Below are 12031 nucleotides of genomic sequence, written 5' to 3'. Positions count from 1 at the left end.
AAAAAAAAAAAAAAAGAATGAAAGAAACAACAAATACTAACTGGTCAGGGAACTACAGCATTTAGTGTTTGATTTCTCTATTCCACCATGAAGCACTTCCATCATTCTCACAGGTACAGTCCACTCTCTGCATTTAAATTCTCTAGGTAGCACCTTCTTAGATCTCCTCTATATAAGACTAAACATTTAAATCCTTGTCTCAAAATAAAGATATGTAAACTGTAAAAGGAGGAATTATCCCAACTATCCATAATCTATAAATTGTTTAATTTCTAGTCCTAAATCTGTCCATTAAAAGGTATTCCGGGCCAGGCACAGTGGCTCACGCCTGTAATCTCAGCACTTTGGGAGGGCAAGGTGGGTGAACCACCTGAGGTCAGGAGTTCGAGACCAGCCTGGCCAACATGGTGAAACCCTGTCTCTACTAAAAATACAAAAATTAGCTGTGTGTGGTGGCACACACCTGTAATCTTAATTACACAGGAGGCTGAGGCACAAGAATCGCTTGAACCCAGGAGGCAGAGGTTGTAGTGAGCCAAGATCGTGCCACTGCATTTCAGCCTGGGCAACAGAGTGAGATTCCATCTCAAAAAAAAAAAGGCCAGGCACAGTGGCTCACACCTGTAATCCCAGCACTTTGGGAGGCCAAGGCAGGCGGATTACGAGGTCAGGAGTTTGAGACCAGCCTGGCCAATATGGGGAAACCCCGTCTTTAATTAAGATACCAAAATTAGCCAGGCGTGGTCACATGCGCCTGTAGTCCCAGCTACTCAGGAGGCTGAGGGAGGAGAATTGCTTAAACCCGGGAGGTGGAGGTTGCAGTGAGCCAAGATCATTGCACCACTGCACTCTAGTCTGGGCAACAAAGCAACACTCCCTCTCAGAAAAAAAAAAAAAAAAAAGGTATTCTGGACATAAAAGTTACCAACTCCTAGAACCCAACCATGCTCCTTGCACTAGAAGAAATGTAATAGAGAGATTTTACTATTTTTAAATAAAGCAACAGGGTCCAACAGTCTTGTTTCCCTGTATTAATCTATTCTAAAAATTTCTTTTTGTCATAGATGTATTTTTTTCTTATTTGTAGTGGAAAGCCTGGTTCTTAATCAAATGTCCCAACAGAATATAGATTTTAACTAAAACCTGATCTAACTAGAAAGTTAAAATTTCTTCAAATCAAATGAATTTTCTAGAGTTACCTCTTTTCTTAGAGAAGACTTCCAATATGAAGAACGATCAAAGCAGATTCAACACCCTCAGAAACAAAGATGCTATTATAAAACAGAATATTCTAAATTTTCCAGTTCTAAGTCAACTCTCCTCACTATTTTAAGCAATTGCAGTTTTGCACCAGACATGACCAGGTTGTCCCCTGAACATGGGCAGCTCACCAGAAATATCCCAAACGCGCACAGTCTGGTCCAGGCTGGCTGATACTACCAAGTCTTCTGAGGGGTGGAATTGAGCACACATCACATAATGGTTGTGCCCTGTTAACACACTGCAAGAAAAAAAAAGACAATACCAAATTAGAGGTGGAAGTCAACAGACTCCTAAACTAAATACCTTTCTCCATATTCAATAAATGCTTATCCAATTATATTTTTATGGAGACAAAGGTAGGTCATCCTACCAATTGTGAACTAATAATAAGCCCAGTCAGCTATTTTAACAACAGTTCTCTTCTTGCCTCTAATGCTTTAGTATTTAAATATTACTAATTTAAGGAGAACTGAGATTGCATAGCTCTCCTCTCAAAAATATTTTATAATATCAAAATAAATATAATCTCAGTAATTCATACTGTAAATTATCTGTGAGATTTTAGTAAGGTATCTCATTTAAAGGCCATCACTTTATTTTTTATTATTATTATTTTTTTGAGACGGAGTTTCACTCTGTTGCCTAGGCTGGAATGCAATGGCACAATCTTGGCTCACTGCAACCTCTGCCTCCCCAGTTCAAGCAATTCTCTGCCTCAGCCTCCCAAGTAGCTGGGACTGCAGGCATGTGCCACCATGTCCAGCTTATTTTTGAATTTTTAGTAGAGACAGGGTTTCGCCATCTTGGCCAGGTTGGTCTCGAACTCATGAACTCAGGTGATTTGCCCGCCTTGGCATCCCAAAGTGTTGGAATTACAGGCGTGAGCCATGGTGCCAGGCCAAGGCCATCACTTTAAATGGTCCCTAACTCTTCGTGGAAGGTTCTATGTAAAGCTCCAGCTCCAAACACAAAACAAAACAAAGGTCTAGACCTTGACTCAGGTTTTCTGGGAAAATAATTGAAAACCAGCTAAAATTTCTTGTTCTAAAAGGCTGTATGACTTCTCTTCCTGGTAAGAAATTATTGGAAGATCCAGATTCATATATGGGATTGCCTCTACATTTATTATTTTGCACTTAAAAGCATCCTACAAATACAATCAGTAATTAATCAGCCGACATAGCCATTTGGGAAGGGAGAAGATTGTTGTAAGAGAAGCTGATTATGAAAAAGTAGGAAAAATGAAGACTCTTTTTGAGCCCTCTGCCTCCTGCTTTACCAAACACAGGTTCTAGATTGCCAATTCCACACTCGGATGGTCTGATCATCTGAGGCACTCAGAATCCAGGGATATTCCTGAAAGATATTCCAGACAAAGGCTTTAAACATTAAACAAATTTGTTTCATCAGCCTCTTGTAATCATTTTTCTCTAAAGAATTGCATTGCTTAACAGTTCAGCTACATTAGCAAAGGGGCTGCTGCTTTTGCTACCAGGTTAGCTGTCGCCTTTTCTCTACCACTCTAACAGCTTTTTTCAACTTCGGCACTTTCACCTATAAGACTTAAGAATGGAAGCCAGTCAGAGGCATAATAGATTCTCAGAGGCAGATAGTGACACATACATTTACATTTTCTTCTATATGTGTGTGTGTGTGTGTATTTATATATAGTTAATCATGTAAATTAAGATCCTGTGAAAGATTCTTCTACCTTTAACTCCAGGATGGGAATATTATTTTATTGTCTGACTTCTTTCTGTCCCGTTTCAAAAAATTCCCAGGTCTCAGCAAGCAAAGCAGAAAGTAACATATAAAGACAATTTAACCTTTTTGGAATCTGTAAGATTGTTGAGAAAAGGAAGTATTTCTTATTTACACTTCCTTCTTACTACACTTGCTAAGCTTTGTGTTAAACACTGAAGATAGACAGTATCTCTACCTTCAATACAGAGATAGTATCTCTAACATCCGTATTTAGCACAAAGCTTAGAAAGTATAACGCACACACGTATTTACTGAGCTGGTAAAATGAAAGAAAATAAGGTTTTTCATAACTTTCCAGGTAGATGGCAACTTGTTCTAGGCAAGGGTCTTCAGGAAGTCCTTTATGGCAATGACAAACAATTCCTACTTAAATTATCTTACTGAGTGGTTATCATTCTGAAATGTTTAAATTGTAATTTTCTCATTCTCTCCTATCCTAAAATTTTTTAATTAAAGAAACAATGTATACTCAACCAGTAAATTATTGTTTATTTCATCATATTCTAACTTAATTCAAAGACTTAATTTACTGGCAATCAAAGAATAGTACAAGTTAATGCTAATACACAGAATTATAAGGAGATCCTCTCAGGTTGCAAATTGATTCAGAGGTTGGGAGTCTGTAATCTCACTATCTAAATCTACTATGATACCTGGCAGCTCAAAGAAAGTAGTAAGCCTGGCTAAGGGAACAGCCTCCACCAGACCCAAAAATCCTAGGATAGAGGGGGTCTGATTGTTAATACTTCAAAACGTTTGTTAGCTCATCAAAATGGCATCTTAGTCTGATCTTCCAGACACACCTACTACTTACTAATAATACCCTACATGGGATTAGTTGGCAAACTTTTGTTTTTTGGTTCAGCAAACCTGAAATCAAATCCCTACTTTTCCCTACAGAGAAACAATGACTTCCCATAGAATCCACTGAATCCAATAAAATTAAATTCAGTACAATCCCGAGTGCTTCCTTTTGCAGAAAGAAACAAAGCAGAAAGGTCAATACCACACAGATTGTAGAAGAGCCACTCCAAAAACAACTCTGTTATTAAAACATGGGTTCTCAAGGATCAAATAAAGATTCTATGGGGAAAGTAAGAATGCTCCAAAACTAGCGCCCCATGACTACTTACATGATGAAAAAACGTGGTGCGAATATAATCTAAGTGCCCAAGCAATGTGAAAAGACAGCGCCGAAGCTTGTAATTCCAAACCTGGAAAGACAGAAATCAAACTAAGAAACAGAAATATAGCTATTGGGCCTCTATAGAGATAGAAATATGTATATAAATACGGGTTTACATACATATTTGTACTCTGGCATTTCTAAATAGGTAGGAACCTTGGTAGGAAGCCTTAAGATTTGAGGGAAAAAGAACAAGAATGAAACTATAAGTCAGATAAACAATGTGGGGTTGGGGTATGATTAGGGAAAAGATAAATATGAAATTATTGAAGTTTTTCAGGCTGGGCACAGTAGCTCACGCCTGTAATCCCAGCACTTTGGGAAGTCGAGGTGGGTGAATCACAAGGTCAAGAGAATAAACCACCCTGGCTAACACAGTGAAACCCCGTCTCTACTAAAAATACAAAAAATTAGCCAGGCATGGTGGCATTCGCCTATAGTCCCAGCTACTCTGGAGGCTGAGGCAGGAGAATCACTTGAACCCGGGAGGCAGAGATTGCAGTGAGCCAAAATCATGCCATTGTACTCCAGCCTGGGCGACAGAGTCAGACCCGGTCTCGAAAAAAAAAAAGAGAAAAGTTTTTCTTTCTTTGGGAAGAGACCATCTGTATTTAGTAGCGGGAAATATTTATCCAGGGCTTGATTTGAAACTCTTTTTTCTACTGCATAATTGTGCTCTCAGCTTGAATACAGGCCCCTTAATGCTTTACCCATCACTTCTAAAAAGTATGACAGGCCGGGCACGATGGCTCATGCCTGTAATCCCAGCATTTTGGGAGGTCAAGGGGGGATCACCTGAGGTCAGGAGTTTGAGACCGGACTGGCCAACACGGGGAAACTCTGTCTCTACAAAAATACAAAAAAAAATTAGCCGGATGTGATCCCAGCTACTTGGGAGGCTGCAGCAGCAGGATCACTTGAACCTGGGAGGCCGAGGTTGCGGTAAGTCGAGATCGCACCACAGGACTCCAGCTTGGGCGACAGAGAGGCCTGATCTCAAAAAAAAGCAGGACAGATAGATACCATGACTCCAAGGGGAACAGTAATATACGGCATCAGCTTCTTAGACTCCTACCCTGACGGCAAATGATGCCCATACATATGTGGTCTGTACTCAACTGTCAAGCAAACAGACTTTAACTTATTACATGGATCAGTAAGGCTGAGCTAAGCAGAGAAACAATATCATATTCAGATGTGAAGCTGAGTCAACTACCAAAGTACTAGGCATCAACGAACACAACTGAAGACACGAAAACCAGGAGCATAAATATAAAATAGCTTATCTTCCTCATTCAGAAAATCCCCTAAAAGGTACAAAAATAAGAGACCAGATGCATTTTTCTTTTTATTTCATTTAATTTTTTAAAATTTCTTTTTAATATTTGTTTATAATCAATCTGGGCCAGCTTGTTACTATTTCTAATTTTTAACTTTTCTTTAGTAAATTATAAAAATATCATTTCCTATAACAAATTCAAACAATCCAAAAGTATGATCTTCCAAACAAGAATGCTGAGTTCCTTAAGGCAGGGTTCTTGCCCAGCATGCTCAACACTATACCCTTACCACCTAACACAGTGGCTGACACTAGGTAAGTGCTCAGCAAGCATTATGCATGGAAATAAGAATAACATGAAAAGTTAAAGTATTCCAATACCTTCGCCTCTATCTATTCAATCAGTTACATATAAATACACATGTACACAGTGGAGTTCCACATAAAAATTAGATCATACCATAAACACTATTCTTTAACTGACTTCTTCCCCCTTATAGAGTTCAGTGTTTTAAACTTTCATATTTCTAGCTTCAAAATGTCTTGACTCCTTCAATGGCCTAAGTCAAGCTCCAAAACTGTAAATCCTTAAAGACTTATAGGTGTTTTAGACCAATACTCTGACCATTTGCTGGGCTCCCCGTCTTACTCTTTGTAAATGAAGATTATACTAATTTATCTGGATATAGCAAGCAATATGATAGTCCACAGACATAACTTTTCTAGATAATCCCCCTTTTTATGAAAAAATGTTCAAGTTTATTAGTCATCAGAGAAATTAAATTAATTAAAACCACTGAATGGGCTGGGTACGGTGGCTCACGCCTGTAATCCCAGCACTTTGGGAGGCTGAGGCAGGAAGATTACCCAAGGTTGGGAGTTTGAGAACAGCCTGACCAACATGGAGAAACCCCATCTCTACTAAAAATACACAATTAGCCGGGCGTGGTGGCGCATGCCTGTTATTCAATCTACTCAGGAACCTGAGGCAGGAGAATCACTTGAACCCGGGAGGTGGAGGTTGCGGTGAGCCGAGATCACGCCATTGCACTCCAGCCTGGGCGACAGCGCAGACTCGGTCACAAAAAACAAACAAACAAACAAACAAACAAAAAAAACTCCACCAAATGATAGTACTATACACCTACCAGCTAGTAAAGAATTCCTTTGTTTTAATAATAGCTTTATTGAGATACAGTTCAAATACCATACAATTTATTCATCTAAAGTATAAAATTCAATGGTTTTTACTATATTCACAGTTGTGCAACCATCAATTTTAGGACATTTTTATTCACTCCCCTAAGAAATTCATACCCATTAGCCATCACTCCTCATTTCCTCCCAACCCCTCCAACCCTAGACAATCACTAGTCTACTTTCTGTTTCAATAGATTTACCTATTCTGGACATTTCATAAGTGGAAGATTATTTCTTTTCCAAAGTATTAGTCATTTTGGGAAAACTTTTTTCTTAATTAACACCCAGTTTTTCCTTTTTAAACAGATTATAAGAATCCCAAGTTAACCATTCTTGATACTCAATGTTCATCACTATAAACAACAAATACAAAAATATTATAATGAGGTGATATCCTTATGGGCTTCTGAGATCTATCAGGTGATTTGAGTTTTGATTGCCCCAGGATGTGGTGCTTAAAAACTAGAAAACAGAAATAAATGTCCTTCCTATAATTCCAATAGCTCTTTTCTCTGTAGGCAGCTGTCACTCATTACTCCTGTCACCTAAGTTCTGTGGTATAATCACAATATATAACTTCTTGAAGTTGCTTATGAAAAAGGCTTTACCTTTTTATCAAGTAAATTTCACTGGTTTGGTTTGATAGATAGACTTAATGAAAACAACTAAAGGAAGTAAATAAAGGAAATTTTGATTTATTTTTATAGGTTGCTAGTCTCTGGCTCTAACTTTCGCTATTATGATAGTCAATCGTCTTCAAAGAATTGCCTATATTCTGTCTGCTTCCTCTTTTTATACTAAGGCCTTCCAAATTAAGCACTTTAAAGGTTATTTCTCAGTCTTGATCTTATTCTAAATGCTTTCTCCTTCCCAAAATTCTCTTCTTCCTTGGCATGCAAGGGGCTTCTTCTCCCTCTTGGTTCATCTTGAACCCCTCAAATCACTGTTTCCCATACTAACTCTACTTCTTCTCTCTCCCTTAAATGATGGTCTATCTTCTTATTCAACGTACTCCTTGAGCAATATCTTCTACTGCTTCTCCTTTGGCTCCTCCCTTCATGATGACGAATCACAAATATATTTCTAGCACAGACACCTCAACTAGACTGTCTCTTAGCTCCCTCAAAATTATCAGAGACAAGATGGAATTCATTACCCATTCTCTTCCACTCCAGAAAACTATCTCCTCCTGATTTTCCCTTCCTAGTTAATGACACCCCCTTTACCCAGTGACCTAAACTAGAAGCCTGAAAGTCATCCCATTTATTTCTCCTTATTGGCCTTTATTTCTCCTTATTGGCCATCTTATTTATTTCTCCTTATTGACTATCATCCAACGGATATACTGATTCATTTCCTTAAATTCTCACATCCATCTCCTTCTCTCCATTTCAAATGCTACTACCTAAGCTCAGGTTTCCTGACTGGAATCTTTGCCTCCAGTTCTGCCCAAATCATCCAATCTTTTCTTTAATTACCACCAAGTAATCATTTTAAAAACATATAAATCTGATATCACTCCTGTATTTAAGTTCCTTAAATTGCTCCTTGTTATCTGCATGATAACATCTAAACTCCTGAGTGCTGCAAACAGGTACTCCATGATCTGGCCCCTCTCATCTTCTGCCCCTTCTCTCAACATTTCTTCAGGTTTTCTCCATACAAAACTAGTAAGAGTTGCCCTGTATCTAGCTGTATCGTGCCTTTTGTCTTTGCACCTGTACTGCTCTTTCCTATTTCACTGTGAATCTCTCTCTATTACATCACTCACCAAACTGTACATGCTATTACTTGGATATATGTTTATCTCCTCTATTAGAATAAAAGCTCCTTGAAAACAGAAGTCATTTCTTATTTATTTTTGAATTCCCAAAAAAGAAAACAGTGTCTGGTACACAGTAAGCATTCAATAAATGTTTGCTGGGTAAGTTCTCCAGATAATGTTGTCAAAAGCCTGAGCTCTGTATGAATGAACTTCCCTGTCTTTCAGTCCCTTTCATGATTCCCAAACCTTCCCACATCCTCTGTCCTTTATTCTCAGTCATGACAGACCCTCTGTACCTTAATCTTATAGTCATCTCCTCCAGAGACGAACAGTGGCTGCTGCTTATGGAAGTCAATGCCTCGCACTGGACCTGGTGGAGAAGGCAGGCAATGTATGTTAGAGAGAGCTATCCTTTCTAATATCTAAGGTGATTCCTATTCAGGATTTTTCAGTTTTATCACTTCCACATTCTTTAATCATAGAGGAATCCATGTCAAACAAGGCTTTAAATACCCCAGGATATGATAAATACTTATACTCCTTTAACTTCCTCTTAGAAATAGCTCACCATCGTGTTCATCAAACTTGTCAATGAGAGTGCACATCCGATAGTCCCACAACTGGATGACCCCATTATGTAAACTCGTCAGGATCCAAGGTCTTTTGGGGTGAAAGCTGAGCCCTGAAAAAAATAGAAAATGATACAATGAGCTAACTAAGCCCCATGATGTCACCTTCTGTCAATTCTGATAAGAAAAAGAAACAGCAAGGTTAATCCTAGGCTCATTTATTCATTCGATGCACTTGATGATTTTTTACTGGATGCCAGACATCATGAATTTTATGTTTGGTACTAGATGTTTGTTATATTCCTTTAAATATTGTTGGGCTTTGCTCTAGGATGCAATTAAGTTACTTGGAATCAGTTGATCCTTTCAAGGCTTGCTTTTAGGTTCTATTACAGGGGGGCTACAGCAGCCTTCATTCTAGGCTTAATCTGGAACCATTATTAAAGCAATAGCCCATCTGAGGTCTCTATTTGAAGCTCTATAATATCAGGAAGTCTTTCCATTCTGGCCAGTAGGAACACAAACTAGTCCCAGCCCTGTGTGAGCTCTGGGGATTGCTCTGCCTTCTCCTTTCCAGTGGTTTTTTGTCAGGTTTTGAATAGTTTTCTCACATGCAGATCAGTACTCAAAGACCCGAGAGGACATCCTGCAGACCTCTAGTGCTCTCTCTCTGCAGCCCCCTCTTCTCCAGTATTTTGCCCTGCAAAATCTAGCATCTTTGCTTCCCCACACTCTAAACTTTTGTCTCCTCAGAAAGAACAAGGGATTCCCCTTTTCACTGAAGCCTGAAAACTCTCTAGGCAGTAATCTATGACAATCATAGGACTCACCTTGTTTATTTCCCTTCTCTCAAGAATCATTTCCCTGCACTGCGTGTCACCCAACGTCTGTGAGCAATGTATGAACCTTTGTTTCATACATTTTGTTTGTTATTCTATCAAGACTGGAAATGGAAGTCCCCAGAGGTAACAACTACTAACAGTTTGGAGTGTACCCTTTCAGATTTTTAATGCAGTTACACATAGACACAGGCCTTACTATTTTATGAAAGTGGGGATCACATTATGATGTTGTTCTGCAAACTTTTACATTATTCTAACAGGCATTTACCTTTGTCCCCCAATTTTTGGCTATCAGAAGAGCCTACTGAAGATACTTCTACACATAATCTAGCCTATTTGCATTATTACTGCTCTAGGCTAAAGAACTGTAAGTGAGATTGCTCAGGAATAGAATATGTGCACTTAACATTTTAGTACATATATTTAAATGTAAAAACACTGTATCAATATACAGTCTCATGAAGTTTATGGAGGTGCCCATTTTGCACACAGGATGTTATCAGCTATTTGTTGTTTTGTTTTATAAATCTAAGACCCTCCCCCCAAGAAAGTAACTTCACTTTTTTTTTTTTTGCATTTCTTTCATTACTAGTGAGGTGGAACTATTTTAATTATTTATTGAACATTTACAATTTTTCTTCTAAATTGTCTATTTTTCCATTAGGTTCTCTTTTTTTTTTCCATTATGATATATAAGTACACTCAACAATGGATGTTTGCCCTCAATTATTACAACATCTTTGTTTTTCCTTCTCTACTGCCCAGCAAGAAATTAGGAGCAGAAAAGAAAACTGAAAGATTATGAAGACCCATTTCACCTACACAGGTCTCAGAAATTCTTAATGGTACCCACCTTTCAAGGTCAAGTTTCCCAAGAGACTTAGAAACTGCTCAGAATATATTCACACATTGAGAGCAGCCTCCACTTTTTGCACTACTGAGTCTACACCAGGTGCTGTAATAAATACATTCCATACTTTCTCATTTTAATTCTTTCTATAAAAGACTATTTTACAGATGAGGAAATAGAGACTTAGAGACCTTAAGTCACCCAAGTCATACAGCTTGTTAGTGGATGTCTCAGGATTCCAAAGCAAGCCCATCTGACTTCAAAGACCAACCACTTCAAAGACTAACCATTTTGTTACGCTGCATCTTACTACATACTCTAGATACTATTTTTTCCAGGTCTCTGGAGACCTTACTTCTCTCTGCCTTTCACATTTTAACATTCTGAGGTTAATACTGAGATCTCAGTATTTGCCCTCCACCCCCAACGACCCACACTCGAGCTCTAGAGTCGCCATACTTAGCAAATAAAAATACGAGATGCCCAGATATATTTGAACTTCTGGTAAGCAAGGACAGACTAAAAAAACTATTCATTGTTTACCTGAAATTCAAATTTAACTGGGTGTCCTGCATTTTATCTGGCAACCCTATCAAGCTGAGACTTTATTGGGGTTATAAGCCTCAAAGTACTACTTCCGGGTAGTGAATAAAGCCGAATGAAGGTACTGATGTTGAGATGCTGCAGCCAAGGCCTCCTTAAGTGAGGTAGCCACTACACGTCTCCAAAAAAGCTACTGACTCGGGTGCAAGTAACAGAGATCGAGACTCAAGCCCCAGGGCCACTCCATATAACACAATCAAAAAGTCAACAGGTCACAGGGCCTTTGGAGCAGAACAATACAAGTTGGGAGCACAGCAAAGAGAGAAAGGGAGAAGAAAGAATAGGGAGGTGGTCTAAGGAATCACCTACAGTGTGGGAGCCACTTTATAGGTAAATCGAAGCCCAAGGACACACCAAAGAAGAGGGGACTGGAGAACCGCTAGCCAGGCCTAACCTCTCTCCCACCCTCCGTCTTCCTCTGGGTCCGTCTAGTGGGCCCACTTCGGCCAGCACGTCTACCCATTTTCTCTTCCCCGGTGTCTGCGCCGCTCTTGACATCCAACCTCCATGTTCCCCTTTTTTTTCTCCACTACCTTTGACCCGCGCGCTCTTGGTCTCGAATTTGGTTAGCATCTCTCAGGTCTCCGACTCCGATGTTTTAATCCGAGCCCCGACACACCCTGCTGCCCTTCGGACGCCTCCACGTCAGCTACCCTCTGCCGCGGTTTCCGGAAGCTCCTGGAAACACGAACTTCCGGTCTGTTGGGCTC

General features: G+C 39.3%; 1 protein-coding gene across 9 annotated transcripts in view; it reads right to left on the bottom strand.

Moving 5' to 3' along the window:
* COPA (COPI coat complex subunit alpha) overlaps positions 1 to 11972 on the bottom strand; it is a 53492-nt gene extending 41520 nt beyond the window's left edge. For all 9 annotated transcript variants that reach the window (XR_013396047.1, XR_013396051.1, XR_013396053.1 and 6 more), the window contains exons 1-6: positions 11855 to 11972; positions 9026 to 9139; positions 8754 to 8827; positions 4161 to 4241; positions 2543 to 2619; positions 1392 to 1501 (exon numbers count right to left, since the gene is read on the bottom strand). Coding sequence is in view for 2 of the 9 variants with exons in the window: in XM_015113467.3 (XP_014968953.1) it covers positions 1392 to 1501; positions 2543 to 2619; positions 4161 to 4241; positions 8754 to 8827; positions 9026 to 9139; positions 11855 to 11894 (496 nt within the window). In the remaining 7 variants the exon portion in view is untranslated. The remainder of the gene's footprint in view (positions 1 to 1391; positions 1502 to 2542; positions 2620 to 4160; positions 4242 to 8753; positions 8828 to 9025; positions 9140 to 11854) is intronic.
* Positions 11973 to 12031: the final 59 nt, after the last annotated feature.

This window comes from Macaca mulatta, chromosome 1, assembly GCF_049350105.2.
Source record: "Macaca mulatta isolate MMU2019108-1 chromosome 1, T2T-MMU8v2.0, whole genome shotgun sequence".
NCBI classification, from domain to species: Eukaryota; Metazoa; Chordata; class Mammalia; order Primates; family Cercopithecidae; genus Macaca; species Macaca mulatta.
The sequence above is the reverse complement of the archived record's forward strand: the minus strand, read 5'-3'. Positions and strand labels throughout refer to the sequence as shown.